This window comes from Bombus affinis, chromosome 1, assembly GCF_024516045.1.
Source record: "Bombus affinis isolate iyBomAffi1 chromosome 1, iyBomAffi1.2, whole genome shotgun sequence".
NCBI classification, from domain to species: Eukaryota; Metazoa; Arthropoda; class Insecta; order Hymenoptera; family Apidae; genus Bombus; species Bombus affinis.
The window spans coordinates 8,533,293-8,554,685 of NC_066344.1; the positions used below are offsets into that span (position 1 = coordinate 8,533,293).

Sequence of the window (21,393 nt, forward strand, 5' to 3'; positions counted from 1 at the left end):
TAGTAAAACTAAAATTGTCTATTTATACCAGTCTCTATGTAATAAATTTTATCAATATCAACTTGTAAATTTCTAGTTCATAAGAAATTATGGCTGAGATGCACCACATTTTTGACAGGTTTGTCTTTCACTGAAACATTAATTTAACACTCCAGATATTTGATGTTTATTATAAATGTCATTTATCTATGGTTGTATCTAATTATAGCATTTACCTCAATATTTGATGTAACTTTTTCCGAAATTCATTGCATAAAGCTGTTTCAGCTGCAAGTGCAGCATCTCTTTCTCTTAATTGCTGTCTTAAATGATATATAGTATCTTCTAATGCTTCAAAAATTGCCTAAAGAAAAACAAAATACTTTTCCTTTTATCTATTTTCTAACAGAAGAAATTAAAAAATTGTATAAAGTATATTTACTCTAGACTCTTCTGCTGTGTCAGATAAAGCAGGTGGCTCATCCAAACAGAAAAATTCTCTGACACATGCAGTTCCTATGAGAAGAGGATTGCTTAATATTCCATTAACAAATGCTTGAAGACCCCGTATTCTTTCTTCTAGGAAACTTGGAGCAAAATTATCACCAAGCCACTTCTTTCTTGGTAAACTTAATTGAGAAACTGGAATTTTCTGCCTTCTTAACTGTGATAATAAACGAACAAAATCTGTATACCTTCTAAATACAAACCAACAGTCTCCATTTTTTAATTCCACTCGTAATTTATAAACCTAAAAAGTACATGTTACATGCAGACTGTGTATATAAGATATACAATACAGAACAAGTTTTTAATTTAACTAACCGTAAACCTAGCTCTTTCTTCCATAACTTCATATCCAACAATTGGTATTCTTACATCATCACTAGTTAGTGGAGGATGTAAAATATCGGAATTTGCATTATCATTATCAGGATAATTAAACCTCTGTACAGTAAATGAATTTGAATGCCCAGATCCATCAGAGTCTGGACTATCCAGTACTCTTACAGTGCCTGATTGAGAACCCCTTGCTTTACTAATTGCAAGTGTAACTTCACTAATACATCCCACACCAGATTCTGACGTGGACATTTTGCCACCAACAAACTAAATGAAACCATGCATACTTAAAAAGAAATTAAGGCCAAATTATTATAAATGCACACAATAAAATAAGAAATAGCATGCTTACATATATAAAGAAAATTAATGATATAAATATATAAGCCAAATCCTAAATAGAGAAAAATTAAAAAAGGAAATGTGTAAGAAACAACGCGAACAATAATCTAATATTATAATGACATGCCAATTGTGAAAATTCCTATTTGAAATCTTAACATTAACATCATATGTACTATTTTGTGTTAACTAAAACACTAACCTCAATATGAATAAAAAATATAGTGTTTTATTCTATAACTTTCTATCTAAACTATATTTATAATATAAAATCATATTCTGTAAATCTTTCATTTCACTAAAATATTAACATATTTTATAAATAAAAATTCATTTAATGAACAGAAAAGCGCGGAACTGATATGACATATTGAGAGTTTGCAAATATACCCTCTCCGCGAAATTGGAGTAACTTAGATGGTAAACTAGAATGATAACGGTAACACAATCAGAATTTCTAATTTGCCGCCGACTAACAAGCATTTAAACCGAACATTAGTACATAACTTTAAATAAACAAATAAATAAAATAGTTTCTATGAGATTTCTAGTTTAATGAGTATTTTATTTTGTTAATATTAATTTAATATTTATAATTCTAGTATAATAATTTGACAAATATTATATTTAATAAGTAATTTAAAAACTAAAATTTTCGAACCTTTACATCTTCGAAAGCTACCAACTTTTTTATATCACCTTAAGGAATTTACGTTGTTGTACGATTGCACGCGTGATTAGAGTAATGAGTACATGTTCTATGTGTTTTATATACGTAGCTATGCATGTATTTTTGCTACGTGACATTTCTGAAATAAATAGGTTATATATCTCGATGAATTTGATTGAAAAAAAGTAACATATTTAAAATGAGTGAAAAAAATATTAATACTACGTTAGTTCGAAGGGTGAATAAATTACTTGAATCACGAGTAGAGCATGACAAGGTATTTGTATTATACTTTGGTGTAATGTTTACTACTTGTATTAATAAAATATAAACATTTCATTTAAATTCTTTTTCCCTTTTAGGATACATTAGAAGCCTTAAAAGAATTATCCACATTCTTTACAGAAAATACATTAAGTTCTCGTAGAAATTTGCGTAGTAAAATAGAAAGAAGAAGTCTTGCAATAAACGAAGACTTTTTATCCGCTTTTAGAGAAGTAAAATCTTCTTTAGACGACATATATCAAGATGTTTTAGCTATGAATACTGCAGTTCAGTGTATGACAAATCGCTTACAAGCTACAAAAACACAGACATCACAGCTTATTGACCAAACTGCAAAACTTCAGAATAAGAGGTACATTTATTCACTGAATAGTTATCAGGATTAAATTAAACTTTATCCAAAAAAATATACATAAAATATAATATTATAATTTTTAGCCAAACTTTATCTATGCAACAAGAGGTTGCAAATGCATTTATTAAAAATTTCCAACTGACTTCATCTGAACAAAGTATTCTACATGGTTCTAGCAAGGAATCACCTATTACAGAAGAATTTTTTTCTGTTGTTAACCGTGTTCAGGTAAGATAAGTAAGAAAAAACTTTTGTCTAAAGATGAATCAATAACAACTCTATTAAATTACAGGAGATTCATAGCAGTTGCAGAATATTAATGCAATCAGGATATCAAACGTTAGGGCTAGATATTATGCAAAGAATGACATTGTTGCAAGAGGCAGCCCTTGAAAGACTATATAGATGGACACAGAATCAATGTAAACATATTGAAAATGAACGCTTAGCACCATTATTAATTAAAGCAATGAATAAATTGCAAGATAGACCAGTTTTATTTAAGTATGCATTTAAAATCTAATAAGAAACCTAGTATATTTTATGTTAAATGAATCTATATTTATTTATATGTATTTTTTAGATATATTTTAGATGAATATTGTGCAGCTAGAAGAACTGCTTTAGTAGGTTCTTTTATTGATGCTTTAACATTGGGAGAAGGATATGGTAGTACACCTAATCCTATTGAAATGCATGCAAATGATCCTAAAAGATATATTGGTGACATGCTTGCTTGGCTTCATCAAGTTATTCCCGTTGAAAAGGAAAATATTCTTACTTTAGTGAAAGGCTGTAATAAAACAGGTATGAACTAAGTGATTGCTTTCTTATTTCTACTTTTCTTACCTTTTATTACACATTTTAGATGTATCAGACCAGATTAAACAATCATTAAGTAATATCACAGAAGGACTTTGTCATCCTTTAAAGTCAAGAATAGAAAATGTTATATCTACGGATGCACCAGCAGCAATATTATATTCTATTACAACTCTTCTTAGATTTTATCAGATGATAATTCAGCAAGTAATACCAGATAGTATCTTAGATTCAACATTGAAAGATCTACTAATATTAAGCGAAAAAAGTTTTCTAAGTAGACTTCAAAAGCAGACGCGTATTGCACTCGGTGAACGTGCAGAACCACCAGGAAATGACTTAGTACCTGCACCATCTGTTTCTAGATTACTGTCACTTCTTAACGAAATTCTTTCTGTAGCAAGTATTGCAGAAGATAGGGAGAAAGACATGCTACAGGTCTGTATCAGCATTTAATAGCTTTATAAAATCGATATCTGAATGAAATTCATATACCACATAATCTGCAGATAGTATCGTGCATTATTGACCCACTGTTACAAGAAGTTAATGAAACAGCATCAAGATTACCTACAGTAGACATGGCTGTATATCTTCTAAATTGTATGCATCAAATACAGTCTACTTTAGCACTGTATGAATATATGGATCAGAGATTAGAAAGATTACAGGTGAAGACTACAATTGATGTGTTCTAATTTACCAACTTTTTATACATTTTATATCGATATTGATAAAATGACATTTTTCAGGCACAATCTGATGCACAAATTGACACTCTTACATCAGAGCAAGCCAGTTCATTAGTGGCACATTTGAATCTTGGTCCAATTTACACTATTTTGCAAGGTCATGAACAAGGTCCATTGTCTTCCATTCCTGGAATGGATCCCCTAAGTGTAAAAGAATTTACTGTATGTAACTATTACTTCAATACTGTGAATAAAGGATAGGGATAAATTTTATTCTAAGTTTCTCATGTGTTATAGAACAAATTGGAAGCATTTTTAGTGATGCCAGATGTATTATTGCTGCCACAAATAAGTTTGTTACAAAGTAGTAATCACCGTTCAATCACCCAAAAACGTTCTTTTGAAGTAATTGGAGCAATCTATAAACAATTATACGAAGCGTGTCACAATCCAAAGAATTTGTATCAAAATCCAAACAGTTTATTTTCAAGAACTCCCGAAGATCTTTTACAAACATTAATTTCAGTTTAAGTGTCCATTAAGAAGATATTTTCTAAGTATAATTATACAAAAAGTTAAATATGTAGATAATACATAATTGTACAATAATTTTTAATAAATTTAATAAATTATATAAAGCTTTAATGTTTTTATTCCCATAAAAAATGTTTGGTGGAAAGACAATAAGAAAATATATTAATTCGACATAGTTACTTTTATATGCACCCATATTCCATTTCATTCTTTTCGATTTTATTTGTATTATTCCTGGAAAGTATAAGCAGTGTATAAGTTTCCACACAGTTACTCGTTTCATTATCTATCGGAATCGACTAATGAATAAAGGTTGTTTCACCGAGCTGACATAAAAGTGATATCGTGAACACACCTTTAGCGATAGCGGTGGCAGTACAGTGCGCGCGCCTTTGGGCCACGATTGGCCCGACACTTTCCGTCAGTCTTCAGTTTGGTGCGGTGGAATGCGCTCGTGTCTGCATTTTGTTCGCGAGCCGCGCGTCTTTCATTCATACTTCTCTGTGGTAGTAACTTCTTGTCGCTTCCTATTCAAAGATTTATATTGAGAACATCTCGTGAATAAAATCGAACGTGCGTGGTAATATATGAAATGCAGACACTTCCAACCAGCTCGGTGGTGCAGCGTACATTACTCGTGTAAACACAATGGACTTCGTCGTTCCATGCACAAAGGACGGATAGAAAGCAGTGAGTGAGTGAGTGGAGTATAGTGTCCAAGATGGCGGAATCAAGCTATTATCAGGTGAGTTGCAGGTCCATCCACGCTCTCTTTACGAACTGGTGCGCATTGGTCGCTACCCGACCGATGATTTCAGCCGCCATAATAAAAGATCGCTTTGGGCGTAATTCAGCCACTTTGCATATTACATATTTCTTTCTTCTTCTTACGATCATACGCCGACAACGCGCTCGCACTTGTCTCTATGTTCGAGGAATGTTTTTCAAAGACGATGATTATCACTGATTTCTTCGTGGATTATGATTATAAACGCCTTTAGCTTGGTTTACGTTAAACGAGTCGTGACGATTTATAGACACTTGATATGGATTTAATTCATTTAGGATAATTCCAAAAACTTTCCATACAGTTCCTGGAAGCACCTGTTCCTGTCGGCAAGTGGTATTTTCTGACATTACCAACATAGGTATACAGTTCGAGACACGTTTGTCAAAGCATAGTCGACTAACGGCTAAGAATCATTCTGACAGGAACGTGATCGTATGGCAACTCCATTGTAGCGGAAACAGTGATGGCTTAACGGCGTAACGCATCGTCACGATCAAATGACTGCACCAATGATTACCGGTTCGTCTTTTCAACTTTCGCTTGGAATTCGAACTTCTCTTCAACAAAGGATTCACATTGTTTGAATTACGAGTCTCCCTTTATCGTACATCAAATATTCAGGGAGGTGTAATGTTTTATCATGTTTTCGCAAGGAATTTTGACATGTTACCATCACACGATAATGGAATACAAAAAAATTCATTTCACTTTATTTAATTCGCATTTCAAATCGCACTAATATAACCAAGATTATTATCATATGTGTCGATTCGTCCAATTTCGCTAGATATACGATACTTTCGCAATTTGCTAACAGATGCTTTGCGTTGTGCGTAACCCAAAAATAAGATAGTACATATTGGTTAGCTACCGCGCAGAGGTACACTCATCTTGAGTTCTATTTTCTTATAACGATTAATCATGACAGCAAAAATGGCTATAATTAGAATTTTTGAAGGATGACATTTTTCATTAATGGCATTATTTACTCCTCGTCCAGTCTTATGTACAATCAGACAATTAAAAATGATTTTCATTCCTCGGATATGCTACATGAACACCACTTTAGTATTTAGATCTATCCTATATCAGGTCGATATTGATGAAGTAAATATTTTGATTGCTGGCTGATTTTTCTGTCCTTGTTATACTAATGCTCTGGACGACTATTGACCTCTCGGGATTATTATGCATGGCACACATATTACGGAATGCATGAAAATAGCTCATGCGTCAGTGTGTCAAACTCACATATAGTCGAGGTGCACACGATTGCTTGGGGGTTCGTTGCTTCTTTAAATCGTTCCACCCACCGTACGACTCAATTTCGCTTCACTCGTCATTTTATTACCCACTCTAAAAACCAAGATCATGTCTAATTCTGGAGTTACAAAATTTCGTATATTATGATGGAAAAGCTTTCAGACATTATCTCTATCGACAATAATTTTGTTTCAAGCATTTTGCTTCATCCCCAGCATTGCCGAAGAAGATAGTAATCGGTACCGAGTGGAATTTAAAATGATATTCATAGTAGCGTAAATAAAACTCGTGTAACATCTCAATTGCTCAAATCAATTTTAGACGGAATCAGACCATGATCAAGTTTATCCTTATTAGTAATCATGCATGGTTTTCAAGCGGAATGCACAAGCATACACTATTTCTGGAATCCGCTGTCGCCAAAGTTCCGAACTTAAGCAACCTATAGGTATGTCAGCCTCGCGAACGAACGACTACAAGAATAGGATATTTCTGACTCATATTGTTTGCAGTAAAGAGTACAAGAGTATTTGTCACTCTAATTTTATGATTATAATTATACCTGACCATATAGCTTACACAACAAATACCTAAAATATAATATACACACAATCATTAGATGAGTAATTAGGTTTCTACTGAAGTAAACGTTAACTTAATGGAGTCGAAACACATTCGCCATTTAGAATCGCTGTTATCGTAATGCAGATGATAAGAGATAAAGTATCGGCAAAGTCTTCAGTCAGTCTATAGAAACAGCCCGATCGGTCACGTAAAGTACCATCTGGTTGTTCTATAGACAATCGTACGCGTCACTAGTTGTAGACCTATGAGAATTTAAAAAGTGATAATATTCTAGTAAAAAGATAATTCGTGAAGTTTGTCTCAAAGATAATCTCCGTAGAATCGTAGTTTGTCGCAACAGGTGGTCCAAGAGTACAGCCTAGATTTTGTCAAAATTCGTTTCGTCACTGTTGCATGTTAGAGATTGGTCGCGTTAAAGCATATTTATGCATTTCAATTTACTCGCACTACGCATCGAGTCCTTGATGAGTAGGAGAAAGTTAATAGTGTACGATCTCTGTGGACGTGAGTTCAATGTTAATGAAAATTGGATATAGTTTTCAGTGAACTACTATATATTCGTAAAATATATCTACTTGTAAAAACAGTCGAGGAGAAATTTTGTGGTGTTATTTATAAGATTCGATAGGAAAGTTGAACAATGTCGTTCATTTCTTTGCGCGATGAGGGAAAGAAGCAGAAAACGTACCGGCGTTTATCGCAAATAAAGTCGAGTAAACCCAAGCAACGTTGGAGCTGTGTTGTACCATGCACGGTAACATGTTTTAATGTCTGTAGCATCTTCATACGATACACTTACGCAGGTCAGATATTTAAATGTCTGACACGTGCCCCACTGATAAATCAGTCGATTTCATCGTACATGAATTGAACATGATGCAATATCAATATTTGTTTAAAATAAATTTTGTCCCTGCATTGTGTAAATGACATTGATATCAATAATGTTATTATTAATATCATTAATAATAAAAACAACGATACGTACAATCGTTTCTAGATTTTCCAATAGTTGTATCAATAATTAACTCGTGGATATATATAGATATACACGGAGCCGAGATAGTCGATGACGCCACTAAATTGATCAAGCATCACTATCAGGGTCAATCGCAAGCCGAATAATTTAAATATAGATACGGCCATTAATTAGTCGCTCGTTAACAGGCATAGGATACTGATACCGGGAACCGATACTTATTTTAAGATCAATATTTCCCGCGGCTCAGTACGAGTTTATAACCGTGGTCGAACGAGTAGACACTTAGACACCGGTGTGCACATCCGCCGCAACGCGCCAGACAATTTCCGGCCGCGGTAAAGGTGTATTATATTCCACACCGTTTTTCTTTGCAAATTCACAAGCCCACCCATCGTTCTTCGATGTTTCCGGAAAAATGTAAATCTCACTGACAGGATTAAGCGACGTGGAAATAGAAACGAACGTAGGACGATGTTGAACACAAATGAGTACTTTGCTAACAGCGCATTATGAACCCGAAAGGAAAATTTATCCTCGTGAAACTATACGATAATTCGTGCTTTAATGCACCACATAAAAAGTAGCGACATTAAACGTTCCTTTTTTAAATATCACACACCTACTATCGACGGTGTATATTTTCACATGCTATACATCGATAAATTTGCTTTGGGGAACGGTTAATTACAATAATTTATCGTTTTTTTCTTTCGTTTTTCAATACTCATACTTATTTTTAATGCTTGCGATAGTATTGTGAAAGACAAAGAAAGAGAAAAAGCACACTGTTCGAGTAATCGAATTTGGAATCTGTTTCAGGGTGATTACATCAGGCACCCGGTGTACGAACTGTCGAGCAAGTATGGAGTGGCTAGCAGTGACCAGGTGCCCTTGCCGGCTCGTCTTGACGAGCTCCGGGAGCACATACGCCGAGAAATACGCAAGGTATGTCGAGTTTCGCTTATCCTTCTCGGCACTACGTCTCTTCCCCGAAGCTCTCTTTTTCGCCGTACACTGCAATATACACGGTAGCGCGACTCGCACGAGCACCGATCCCTCGCACGGCAGAAGAATATCCTTTCCTCTGTTGTTCCTCTCTTCGCTCTATAACGTGCATCCTCTCTGCATCGTTGCATCTCTCCTTTTCCGTTCCTTCGCAGGGAGGAACAGAGAAATCCCATATGTGTCAGGCTATCGTCGATCCGTGGCACGCCCGTTGAAAACCGGTACGATCCACGTGACTAATGGATCCAGGCCAGAATTTATGGTTATTTCCAGGAGGGAGAAAAAAAGGAACTTTCTTCCTCTCTTTCGCGGGCCTGAAATGAGATAAGAAATTACGGCACCGCGAGCACTAAACCATTGCTACCTTTTCGACTGGCCGATCGTAAATAAATAATGAGTCGTTTCGATACTTTGTCACGATCGAAGGTGTCATCGGCTTGTTTGCTGCGTTTATCACGCGTGATCTGGAATAGTGCAAGGATATTTAAGCGTACTTGCCAATTCAACATTAGTAGGAAATTTATTTATTTGGACTTGGAGTACAATAAAGATGGGAATTAAAGAAATCTGAATCTGAGAATACTTTTTAATCAACTTCACTTTTATAAAAATATCAGTACACGTTGATATCGATGCAATTGTAATTATGTTTATTTACGTAACGTCTTCTCCACGGAGGTAAAGAATGTGCCTTTGTAGCGTACACAAGCAGTCATAAATCATGTTAGACGAAGTAAGTAAAACATTTCGCGGAACAGACTCGCGTTCTGGCGAGCAGGTAATAGTTTCATTAAATGCCGCTCGCAAATAGTGTTCACGGGTCAGTCGTGATTAGAAGATATAGCTTCTGTCAGGTGTGCTTGCCGGGGAAAAGTTATAGCGAATATAATAGGAGGTAATAGAATGGAAGGATAGCTCCGTGGCATGCAGATCGGGTATAATTTTACGTCTCATTTGCCTCGGGAGAGGAGTGGTCTCGAACGAGTGGACGCGCTCTGACGATTGATAGATCGATAATAACAATCGTGTCAGAACGAATTCCGTCGAGCGAAATTCCGTCTCCTGTGTGGTTCGGGTACCCTAGAACGACATGCGGCGGATACGTTTATTCCCGACGTAGCCGTGTAATACAAAAGGTTCGCCATAAAACGACAAGGAACGTTTACGTACGCTGGTTTGGTTGCAGGAGCTGAAGATAAAGGCCGGCGCCGAGAAGCTGAGGGAAGTGGCAACCGATCGTAAAGCGCTCTCCGACGTGGCGACGATCGTGAAAAAGTCGAATAGTAAGCTGAATGAACTTCAGGCTGAGCTTCAGCAACTGGAGAGTCAAATTATATTGACGCAGGGTCAGCCACAGTCGCCCCAGCAAAATCACTCGAACGGTCAAGGTAAGGCAAAGAGAAGTCGCACGGCCAACCGGCAGATACCATCTTTGTATTCGCCTTAACGCTGCATGGCATTGACCGAGAGGATAAGGCAGACTCATGCGAGCCTAAACGGGTTTTATGTAATGCCGCGTGTTAGACTTCGTGCCGATCAATTACTGCTTCAGCCTGGCGGTTCGTGCGCGTGAATACGTTTAGCCCATCGATACCATAAACGAGTTCAAGGATTTTTCGGAGCAACCGTGTGAAATTGAAATTCAACGTGGCGCGTTATCGTACGGTTATGATTCGCGAGAAAATCGTAAAAAAAGAGAGCTCTCGATAAGAGATCCCATTATAATTGCGCAACTATTGTCTGAAGTAGTCGAGTTAAAGCACGCTAACGATTTGCTTTCGTTTTTATTTTTATATTCTCTCATAAAATAGACTCGAGAACGATCACGGCTCCTTTTCAAGATATCAATTAACGTTTCTGTTTACTTACGGATAACTTATCAATATATCGGACTAATGGCAAGTGTTCCTATATGTTCTTTCCTGCCATGCTAACGACTGCTCTTTCTGTATCGTTAACGAGCAGCCACTTAATAACTCCACCCGCTAACGAGGCGTCGAGACGACGTCTTCGGTTTATAAAGCTCAACCGTGCGTACGAGTTGCTGTTTTATTACGGCATCGGACCTAGTAAATCGACCATATCCAGCTCTCTGGAGCCATAATCATTTTGCTAAGCAATCATTGCATCCACGATTCAGTGATCGACGCTTCGATAAATTCTTGTTGAAAAATTGCTCATGGTTCAGCCGTTTCTCAATGGCTTCTTGGCCATTTTTAATCTCCCCAGACAAACTTGGTTTTCAATAGTAAGAAATACATATATCTCTGCCGCGAATAAAATCCAATTTGCTTGCTTCACGCGTGATTTGCTTGTTTACGCTATGAGTCATTCGCAGTGGACTTTGGATTACCGTCTGGGATTTTTTGAGAGATTGCTCTTAACGGTTCGATCGCTACACGGGACGCATACGCGTTTGCAGTCGCAACGATACGTTATTCCGGAAACGGTACTCTGCTGGCATTTCCAGTTAGTGTGGCTGGTCATTTCCCTCGTTTAGAATACTCCGATGTACTAGCTGTGTAGTGGCTGGACATAAATTAAGAACGATTAACTCCGATGCTCGTAATCAGGGGTCATGGTATCCTGAATAGTCACGGGCGTAGCGTTGGATTTCATGCTTACCGTTTTGTATATCTATTTATCTATTTTTTTTTTTATATATCTCTTTATCTATTATCATGATCCATTTCTTAGGAATCTTATCGTAACATAGATACACATTATAGCGCAATGTAAATCTTTTTGCCGTTTTATTGAAACATTTGATTCGATATCTTCATAATAAAAAAAGGCGCTCTTCTATTTGCCGAGTTATATCTAAATAGTTCTGAGATTTAACAAGCCGATTTAAATGAAACTTCTATTTTTACTCCCGATCGAAAACAAGTGAACTCTAGAATGTTACGTAACCAGTATTTCACCCTTTAACCTGTAGAGAATTAACTTTAGGGAGGAGAGTATTGGTATCGTCTTCTCGAAATTGGTACTTCTTTCGATTCCCCGACCTTGAAAGACTAGTTACGCCACTGGGTGGCACTTAGCTATCGATGCCGTTTCGTGACGCGCCCGAGGCTTCGTACTCGCTCGCGACTAGCGAGCAGCTCGAGTCTTGTGTTCTCTTTGAATTGACGGTAAGTGGTAGCATCTATTTATACCGTGGACCCAGACGCTCTATCCACTCCAGTTAAGTCAGTCATCATACATTCTGGGGACTAGCAACCTGCCTTCGGGCCACCTCATTCAGTTCTCTCTGCGACGGGTTATGCCATTCAGAACGGTCCTAACAATGCAACTGCAACCACCGCTAGGCTTCGTATCGTATCGTTACCTAGAGAAATAACTGGTTTCGATCCCTAAGATTGCCCTTAAAACGGCCTTTATCGCGCTGCCAATTATACGGCTACTTCATCGCATTATTCGTATTTTATACTCTGTGTTTGATATTCCAGGGTGGCGTTAATTATGATATATAAAAGTTTTCTTCTTATAAAGTATCGATATTTCAAAGAAATCTAAGCTTGAAGAGAATACGACTATGATGCAGAAACTTGGCTGTCAATTTTTTGTTCACACATACGAGACGACTTCTAAAGGTTTATATGTTATTGGATATTCCTTACAATAACCATCTCGTAACTATAAAGATCGAACAGTCGTATGACAATATTACAAAAAAAGTATGTCATATACGTACGCATTGCCCAGATTTATTTTTCATATTATGTCATATTGACGGCTAGAAACAGACCATTACCGTCATTCTGCATTAACCATCGATGCATAAACTACGTTATAAACAATATTCATGATATTTCTTGAAATACTTCAACCACGTATCTCTCGAAGGCATTATTCCCACTCGTCTTTTTTGTATTGTCGCCTTGTATTGTTTCCATTGCCAATAACAACGAGAGCATGTAAGCTTAGAATAAGATATCGCGGATGAGACTATGCCACGGATTGAGGAGAAAGTACATATTCCCTCCTTTCCTCCGGCGATTGGACGCCGCGAGGGAAGCAACGTAACGAGCAACAGGGCTCTCTCGTTCACTTTCCAGTTCTTCGAGTTCTGGCTACGTGCGTGTAACGCGCGCGTTCTCCTCGCGGGAGACAGTGAAAACGCTCTTATGCGATACCCATACATACACGTCTGCATGCGTGTACACGTGATACATTGAACAACGTATTACGAGAAGCGATCGGTCGAGCGATCGCTCGCACGGAGTACCGTTGCGCGCTCGCGCGTGTATTTAGCCCGCGGCCCTCGCCTGCTTCGATGTGGATCGAGATCGCGTTTCAGCCGAACCGAAGCGAACCCACGCTTTCGCATTCCACGCTGTCGTATATCAAGAAGGCCCTCGGGCCCTCTCTCTACTCCCTTGTCCCCTTTTAGGGACTACCTGCTTCCTCCTGAGACTCTCGACAAGCAGTCGACGCAAAATTACGCGACACTTGGCAATCGAACAACCTTAGAAACAACGGGCAATGTAATGGATAATAGAGATATCGCGACACGCATGAATTGTACTCGACTGCGTCGATCATCCTCCATCTCCTCCTCCTCGAAAATTACGATCATTTTGTTGTTCAACGTGTATTTATCAAAATGACGGTCAATTTAGCGGTTTCCTTTCTTCCTGTGCGCTGCATCATGCACGGCTTGCCTTCGTACTCGAGGACAAATGCAATTTTTCGATCGATCGTTTCAGCAGTTGCTACGGTCGTACGGACCGGAATAGCAGATCAAGGCCTGTTTTACGCGATATAAATGTATGGGAGCGCAATTTGTAGCGTGAGAAGTAATTGGTGCACGATTCTTGAGTCGAGTTTGCAGATTTCACTCGTCGGATCATTGTTTCCGATCGTAGTCGAGATATATTGGTATCGGTATGTAAAGTTATGGCGTGTAAAAGGTTGTCGTTTTATTGTTGTAACTGCACGCCTCTTTCTCAAGTAGACTGTTATCGTTCTCGCGCGACATTTAGTCGGTTACGCGTACCACTTCTAAATAAACGGAACGCATTACATAATTCCCGCGTTCTATAACGCAAATCACGTTGCCCCGTGTACACACCGAATGTTCCGAATCCCGGATGATCTCGATGATGTGGCCGTTTGTGATTCATCGATCCGGTTAGGAAATTTTTCTGTCGGGAACTTTGTAGATGCTCGTGAAAAATTTGTACCATAGAGCCACGCTCTGTTATCCTTTCACCGGGTGGCCTGTAAACCCCAACCAGCGCGAACTTTATTGCATACAAAGTCAGTTTTATGTGCGTTCGAGCCTCAACGTTTGCGTTTACCGGCGTAACACATCATCCTATTTTTGTCTCGCGTCTCATCACCGTTACAGGAAGTTACGTAATTTTTTCAAAATAAAGGAACCAATAACCTATTAAAACCTATTAAATAATGGCCCGTTAAATATGCGAATTGTACATGAAAATAATCAGAAGAAGAGTTTATTTAACGTAACTATCTTTTTATCTGACATTCTATTCTCTTGCGATACCTATGATTTAAATGTTCATGCATTCTCGGTATGTCCGTGTTGTCACTGCGTGGTAGAATAAAAATCAAGCATCGATAAGGTTTCATGAGTCATGAACTACAAAAGTCTCGTAACACGTCGATATGTATTGACTGCTATCGGCCGATATATACGAATGAATCGTTCCTGTGCGTTTATAGGCTACGTATGACGCCTACGGACAGTGAATGAGAGAAAATGTGTCATAGATTTGATTGATATGGTCCGTTGTTCCATCAAGCTTATCAAAAACCTTCGTTGAAACCGTTTTACGACCCTTTCCACGGTTCTCCGGAACGGTACGCACGTAATAATTTACAAGATCGAGGCGAACGGTATAGCACTACCGCTTTTCTGCGATCGTAAACTCGTCGATCACTCGCAGTCGCAAATAAGCGTTGCGATTTATATCAGCTAATTGACGGCTTGTATAGGATTTTAGTAGGCTCGCAACCGTGGTCACGGGGAAGGTTTTTAAACGGAATACTTTTCAGGAAACCGGTTGCGCGTAATTTTCTCGTTCGACGCAAACGGTAGCCCCTATACTAATAAGTTAAATGCTACGCTATAGTTAAACGCTGGCTGTTATCCTGGGTAGGTTCACGGAAAGATCTTGTCTTTATTTCAAAGTGCTGTCTTCTCGTTCTGGTCGTAATCCCGTGACAAATTTATTCTTCTGGTCATTTACTTTTGAAGAGACGAAAATTTAGCCTTTTCTTTTTCCATCTTTAGACCACTCGCTCATTCCCAGGTCTAAGAATTTCTTCCCATCGACTGTGCCAGCGCACAATGGTTGAGCAACGTTTAAGCCAATTAATAACATATTCTATCGCAAGACACTTGACTGGTTGACGTAAGTGATGGTTACGCGACAGGATACCAACACCGTGTACCTCTTGATCGTGTGTGTTCTTTACACCGGTCGGCAAGTTCACGCTTAACTTCTAGTCACGCTAATTATTTTAATCAGTCCCGTAATAAGGATGTTGCAGACCACACTCCATCCCCTTTTACGATACAGCGGAACACAATTACTATTTACGTATATGTGTATTAATATATGCCGTAGGAAGTGTCTGGCCCCCAGGTTACGCTTTATGAACGCGCGTCTGTGTGAATCGCGTGAATACGTGGAAAGAGCAGCACCGGTACGCACGTTGCAGGCGAAATCATGAATGGGCGACGCGCGGAGAGTCAGTCGAGTGCTCGAGCATACAAAGAGGAAATCATGTTCTAGTCTATCGTTAGAGCGTCGAACGATTACAATTTTTAATTTCGCATCTAGCGCGCCTTTTTCACGGTATCCCATACGATTTCTCTCTAATTACAACGTATCTTTGCTCGTTGCTTTTTAATGCGCCTTTATATGATTCCTCCCTATGGGCAAGTAACGCGTCTTGTGCAATGCGACGTGTTCCACGTAAGAACGTTCGTAGTTACGATACCTAACTCATGAGAGGACTGTGTCGACTCGGGACGAGAAAGGAAAATATAATTCTTGTGAGATGGCTCGGCGTTGAGTTAGCAAGTTTCACGCGATGCTTTTGTCCCTGGCGAGATGATGCATGCAAGCAAATTATGCACATACGAAGAGACGCGGTAATACACTGGTGTCTTTCTCCTATCGTCCCGAAGGGTTGCGTGCGTTGCACCCTATCTCGTCAAACCGGTGAAAAAGATAGCAACTTCTCGGTCGGTAAAAATAAGAAAAAAAATACAGCTCATCTCAATTGCTTCGTTTTTGAAAGTTAAGCGTGGTACGAGCGCGTTAATAATTCCATTCATTGTTTCGAACTGGAAGATCGAAAAGGGTGGAACAGCGCAAACCATATGGAGTTTTGTAGTCTGGAAACAACGAAAGTCTTTGTCATATCCCCTTGCTTGCGAAAACGGAGTATAATGGGGCACGTGTTCTGGTACTGCGCTAATGACATGGTTTCGCGTACTCTCCGATGCGGCATTGTCCTAAGACCTCTCTTCCACTGTTTCGCCTTCCACCTTCTATTACGAATTACTCTTTTTTCCCCCGTTTTCGACATCCTCCCTTGTGTCATTCACCTTCTTTTCTCTATGTTATTCTCCCTTTTTAATTGTTGCTCCCTTTTCCTTGTGTTGTTTCTCGGGGAACCTACCACGTATATTTTAGCAACAATATGCGTACGATATCGAAATTCACCATGTTTGGAACGTGAATTTCGTTTCTGCGCTCTTCCCTTCATTTTTTGTCCTTTCTGTATTCCTATTCTAAGGATCTTTACTCGAATCGAATTGATTACAACGACGATACCCTCGTATATATTCCACCAGTCGGACAACCCTTTTGCGAGTACCTCTTCCTTCCGCTATCCCCTTTCTTGTTTCTCGGGGAACGAGTCGCACGATGGAATCGGTCGAGTCGAACCGACACTACTCTCGTATGCATTCCCATGGTCGATATTCTCCTTATTTTCCTCTCTTTCTCTCTGTTTCGTTCCGTTGTTCGCCTTATTCGGACATGTCAAGCTAAACGTGTGCACCGACGAGTGCAAGTGCGGTTGTCCCTATACATAAGCGTCGTGTGTGCGTTTACGTGTCTCTTTGTCGGCGGTGAGCACGTTTCTTCACGTCGTTACCGTTGTTTTCCATGCGGCTGGCTAAATCTGCACTCGTACTCCCGCTTAATATCGATGGTAAATCCTCTCCCGTGGGGCCTTCACGGTTCGGTGAGCTCGAAAGAAATTTCGCGTAGTTTCGTGCGTCCGTGGTAATCCTTTGAATATCGTGCACACACATACTAGCACTCAGGGCCACGCAGGCCACGAATTCGACGGACATGTAAACGAGGTATCGACGTGTCGTTGTCGAATACTTCGAACACAGGAAACTGTATATTGTATGCCATGGAAACATGGTTGTATATATCGCGTCACCTCACTATGATTCGAACAGAAATTGCAAAGAAATATGAGTATCAAGGCGTGTCCGGTACCTATATTAAAACGAGATTCTCGTACGTTTCGCAAATGCTAGCGATACAATTACGTAAGTGGAATTGATTACTGTAATTGTTTGAAGTTCCGGTCTGCACGGAAACTCCGCTTATAATTCTGACACTCGTTTTTCAGAATGTTTCCGCCCTTACCTTGCCGCGATCTACTTTTACGATCGCGACTTGTGCAATGAATGCTCGTAGGAGTTTCTTTGAATCCGATGAAATATATAATAACTCTCTACAAAGCTCGATACAAAATTATAACGATATCGACGACAAATTTTCTTAGTCACGTGTCTTAATAGCGTACGTATCTATATTTTAATAGCAATATCAATTGCTTTTTATGCAAATCGGATAGTCTGTGATTTCACAGCGCACGACCTTGATTTATGCTAGTTGAATCGCGTCATAAAGGATAAACGTTAAATCTTGCTAGTAGGTATAGATGTTAGGATTTTACCATCGAAGATCATGTTTGTGTATAAAGCATTACGCAAATTTTCATGCAGATTTTTGCTACATATTCCAACGATCTACGTAAATCATACGTCAATTACGTGTTTTTTTTTTTGTATTCGTGTTTCTCTTTGCTTGGAGAGGCTGTAATATGGCCGATCGCGAGCAGCTATTAATTTTACGATTTCGATGAGAACCGAGGCGATTACCGCAAGGATTTTCGCTTTATGGTCGTCAAACGTTTACAACGTCGACTGACGTTGCAGGTTTCAGTGCCAGTGAAAACTGGCGATGGGAAATTGACAAGCAACGGTGTGTGCTCGTTTGTATACGCGAAACAAAGAAGATTAACACTTTTTCTACGCTCGCATTGTGCTTGAGACAGCGTTAAATACGTGGGAGTCCTTAGCTAGCCTCGGAGATATCTCTAGTGGGTTACAGGAAGTGGGATTCGAGTACCTTGCGATTTCACTATTGGACACTCGAGGCGCTTGCATAGATGTAACGAGATGTACTGGTGTGAACCGACGCCCACGCTAAATCGTGTTTTAATAGGATATCGTTCTTAGTGATTTATTATATTTTTAACGTTTAATTGTCTTGAATACCATGGAATGGGATTGTAAATCATGGAGGGTATTAGAGTTTCCTGAAGAAAATTAATTGAAAAATTTACTTTTCCTATAATCGAAACGTCTTAGAGTGGATAAAGAAGCGGCTTTTTATTTTCAACGCCTATTTTCGTTTCAGACACGCCTCTGTCACCAATGGGGCCGTCGTCGCCGAGTCAGGAGGGTCTATTCACGGATCTTCGTCTTTTGTCCTTGGAGAAGCAGCTCAATATCGAACTCAAGGTAGGCATCGTGAAAAAAAAAGAAAAACAAAAATATTAAAAGTATCATTATCTTACGAGTTACGAAAAAAAATAGCTGAGACCATAACTCAATCGATTAGATGAATATTAATTTTAATTTTGTAATTAAAATTGAATATTAGTCTAAATTAGTATAACCAATTTTATAGTCCTAGATATTTTTTTAAATTATAGATATCAATTAAAAAAGGTACAAATATTAACCTAATTATGACATCATGGTAATGTTTATGTATATGCTGCACTACTGGTTGATATCTGTTTAGTGTATCTTAATAATGTGCATAGTAATAGTCGCACTGTTCCTATCGTAATCAGCCTACAAATGATTACAGGCGAGACATTTCTAGCCCGTTCTCATTCTGTGAGTCAGCAGTGAATCGTCGGCATTTTTTCTTCACTAAAGATAGCTTCTCGTTTCATCATATGGGAGATTTTCATTAATCAACGTTAGCAAGCTTTGAACTTTCTTTGTAATCTTATTTGCACTCGTAACATCAATCTGATCAAATGAACTCGGGATCAAACGAACGGAAGCACTGTTATCGCTTTTCAAGAAATCGTTAGATCCTGCTATTTTAATTTCTACTTACGGATTAAAGTTGAAAGTTAAAAAAGAAAAAAAAAAAGATGAGGACATTGTGGATAATTTCTTGGAGAAACTGAAAAAATGTACGTCATTGATCCTGGCTTTTCGCCAGCTTAGAGATGTCAACAAATTTTCAATGTCTGCGGCGATATATGTAGAAGCGAAATCGTATCCCTACGTCATATGACGCGATCCATTTCAAAGTATAATAGGTTTAAATATCGAGCTGGTGAATACTTACAATGTTTAGGAAACGCGTAGTTGCTTATCAGATCTCGCCGAGAGAGCAGCAAAAATGCCGAAATTTTTCTTTAAAAAGGTGAATCACTGCCGCTTTATAAATGTAACGTTATCAGACATAGTTATTTTTATTACTTATAAATTGCGTAAATTATATCCAGAAATCAAATATTTTTCGAACTTCATAGTGATCCTGTTTTTCTGCTCATATTTCAGGTGAAGCAAGGGGCGGAAAACATGATTCAGAGCTTGACAAGTGGTAGAGATAAAAAGCTACTACAGGAGGCTCAACAAATGCTTGACGATTCTCGCGCCAAAATCGAGTTCCTACGCATGCGAATAATGAAAGTGCGGCAAGCTCGTCAGCAACAGCATGCACGCGATGCTCCACCACCAAATGGCGAGACAACTAGCAATAAAGGTACAAAATTGAGCATGCTGTCTCTTCTATCGAGTGTTCGAACTGCTTAAGGTTAAGAGTCTTAACCGGTGCAAATAAGAAATTAGTCACTTCAAGGACGTGTAATTATTGTCAATTAGCGTTCATTATATCATATAGTTATTCGGGATACGCTATCATGACTCATGCCGAAATATTACGCGCATTACGTGGTTTGATCATAGTAACTGCTAAAATATAGGCCAGACCACCCATGAAATATAGTAGTAATTTAGTGGAAGTAGCAACGGATGTTCATAAAAAAGATGGTTGCTCCCTCACGATTGAAAGGGAATTTTCGTTTACCAAACTCGAAACCATCCTGAATCGTGTAACTTCATGCATTAATAATTTTTCATTAATGCTTCCTCTTTTATAGTTACCAACTTGATAATGAACAGCATAAAACCCATGGACTATATTGGACTTGTGCATCATTGTATTTCTCAGTACGCCTCTGGTCATGTACGATCATTGTTACCGCAAAGCATCGTTGTAAATGGAAGCTGCTTGACGTTTATATTTAATATTTTATTCGATCATACGTATATGTACATATGTATTAAAATTGCAAGATGTACACACTATGTGGCTACGTAACCTTTATCTCTTTGATGTGAAAAAAATCCATCGTTATCGTTCGTCTCGTTCGATTCATCCAGTAAATTCGAGCAGTGAAAAAGAATCAACCATTCGAAGAGGACATCAGCAGGCAGTCTCGCGTGACGCAAAAGCAATTTTACTTTGCCTTTAGATATCAAGCCAATACAGTCGTGTTATAACAAGCTATCCATTCGCGTATCTCTGTAAGCTCTCAATATCTATTCTCCGCTAGGGAAATGTATGTTCGAATGAACACGCCATTCGAATCGTGTAAGAATTTTAATTATTATCGTTCGATCAGATATTTCGATGAAAGGTATATTGGTAGCGTGGACGATAATATCGAACATTCTAATTACAGATAGGTACGAGCCTAGCTTGGAGCTCGCGCTGGAGGAAAGGGTGGAGGAACTACGACATCGTTTACGGATCGAAGCTGCGGTTGTAGAAGGGGCTAAGAACGTGATACGTCTTTTACAAAGTGCCAAAGTCGCTGATAAGAAGGCCTTAACGGAGGTATGTATCATTTCCTGTTCAA

General features: G+C 38.5%; 3 protein-coding genes and 1 long non-coding RNA gene across 12 annotated transcripts in view; 2 read left to right on the plus strand and 2 right to left on the minus strand.

Moving 5' to 3' along the window:
• On the minus strand, nt 1-1,909 carry LOC126920428 (sorting nexin-16). Of its 5 annotated transcripts, none has more exons than XM_050730792.1 (5): nt 1,826-1,909; nt 805-1,108; nt 422-730; nt 216-343; nt 1-130 (listed from the first exon to the last, which is right to left on the minus strand). In XM_050730792.1, exons 2-5 carry the CDS (start codon nt 1,072-1,074, stop codon nt 88-90), a joined length of 750 nt encoding a protein of 249 aa, XP_050586749.1. In that variant the 5' UTR covers nt 1,075-1,108; nt 1,826-1,909; the 3' UTR covers nt 1-87. The 5 variants fall into 5 exon arrangements, with proteins under 5 accessions (XP_050586749.1, XP_050586756.1, XP_050586731.1 ...); XM_050730799.1 differs by lacking the exon at nt 1,826-1,909 and adding an exon at nt 1,367-1,634 and having other exon boundaries at nt 805-1,089; XM_050730774.1 differs by lacking the exon at nt 1,826-1,909 and adding an exon at nt 1,367-1,596.
• Nucleotides 1,897-4,626, plus strand: LOC126920265 (conserved oligomeric Golgi complex subunit 6). Its single transcript, XM_050730374.1, has 9 exons — nt 1,897-2,111; nt 2,197-2,471; nt 2,558-2,702; nt 2,767-2,978; nt 3,058-3,281; nt 3,343-3,734; nt 3,806-3,967; nt 4,049-4,210; nt 4,286-4,626. Exons 1-9 carry the CDS (start codon nt 2,034-2,036, stop codon nt 4,517-4,519), a joined length of 1,884 nt encoding a protein of 627 aa, XP_050586331.1. The 5' UTR covers nt 1,897-2,033; the 3' UTR covers nt 4,520-4,626.
• On the minus strand, nt 3,976-5,019 carry LOC126920474 (uncharacterized). Of its 2 annotated transcripts, XR_007711968.1 has the most exons (3): nt 4,878-5,019; nt 4,703-4,756; nt 3,976-4,189 (listed from the first exon to the last, which is right to left on the minus strand). It is a non-coding gene; the product is annotated as an uncharacterized LOC126920474 (long non-coding RNA). The 2 variants fall into 2 exon arrangements; XR_007711969.1 differs by lacking the exon at nt 4,703-4,756.
• The window catches only part of LOC126920157 (serine/threonine-protein kinase N), a 26,469-nt gene continuing 10,022 nt past the window's right edge, over nt 4,947-21,393 (plus strand). Inside the window, exons 1-6 of one of the 4 annotated variants that reach the window (XM_050730168.1) lie at nt 4,947-5,267; nt 8,962-9,087; nt 10,334-10,535; nt 18,861-18,964; nt 20,030-20,234; nt 21,217-21,371. In XM_050730168.1, coding sequence (XP_050586125.1) covers nt 5,244-5,267; nt 8,962-9,087; nt 10,334-10,535; nt 18,861-18,964; nt 20,030-20,234; nt 21,217-21,371 — 816 coding nt within the window. In that variant the 5' untranslated portion in view covers nt 4,947-5,243. Of the gene's footprint in view, nt 5,268-8,961; nt 9,088-10,333; nt 10,536-17,331; nt 17,350-17,457; nt 17,504-17,532; nt 17,702-18,860; nt 18,965-20,029; nt 20,235-21,216; nt 21,372-21,393 lie in introns of those variants that run through there. The other 3 variants (XM_050730158.1, XM_050730149.1, XM_050730176.1) reach the window with 3 other exon arrangements.

Excerpts from the sequence above, each read along its gene's own strand:
- LOC126920428 (XM_050730792.1), bottom strand. The coding sequence starts at position 1,074 with ATGTCCACGTCAGAATCTGGTGTGGGATGTATTAGTGAAGTTACACTT. Across the intron at positions 344-421 it reads ACACAGCAGAAGAGTCTAGA|GCAATTTTTGAAGCATTAGA; the intron begins GTAAATATACTT and ends GTTTTTCTTTAG. Across the intron at positions 131-215 it reads AAGTTACATCAAATATTGAG|TGAAAGACAAACCTGTCAAA; the intron begins GTAAATGCTATA and ends TTAATGTTTCAG.
- LOC126920265 (XM_050730374.1), top strand. The coding sequence starts at position 2,034 with ATGAGTGAAAAAAATATTAATACTACGTTAGTTCGAAGGGTGAATAAA. Across the intron at positions 2,979-3,057 it reads GATAGACCAGTTTTATTTAA|ATATATTTTAGATGAATATT; the intron begins GTATGCATTTAA and ends TGTATTTTTTAG. Across the intron at positions 4,211-4,285 it reads TAAGTGTAAAAGAATTTACT|AACAAATTGGAAGCATTTTT; the intron begins GTATGTAACTAT and ends CATGTGTTATAG.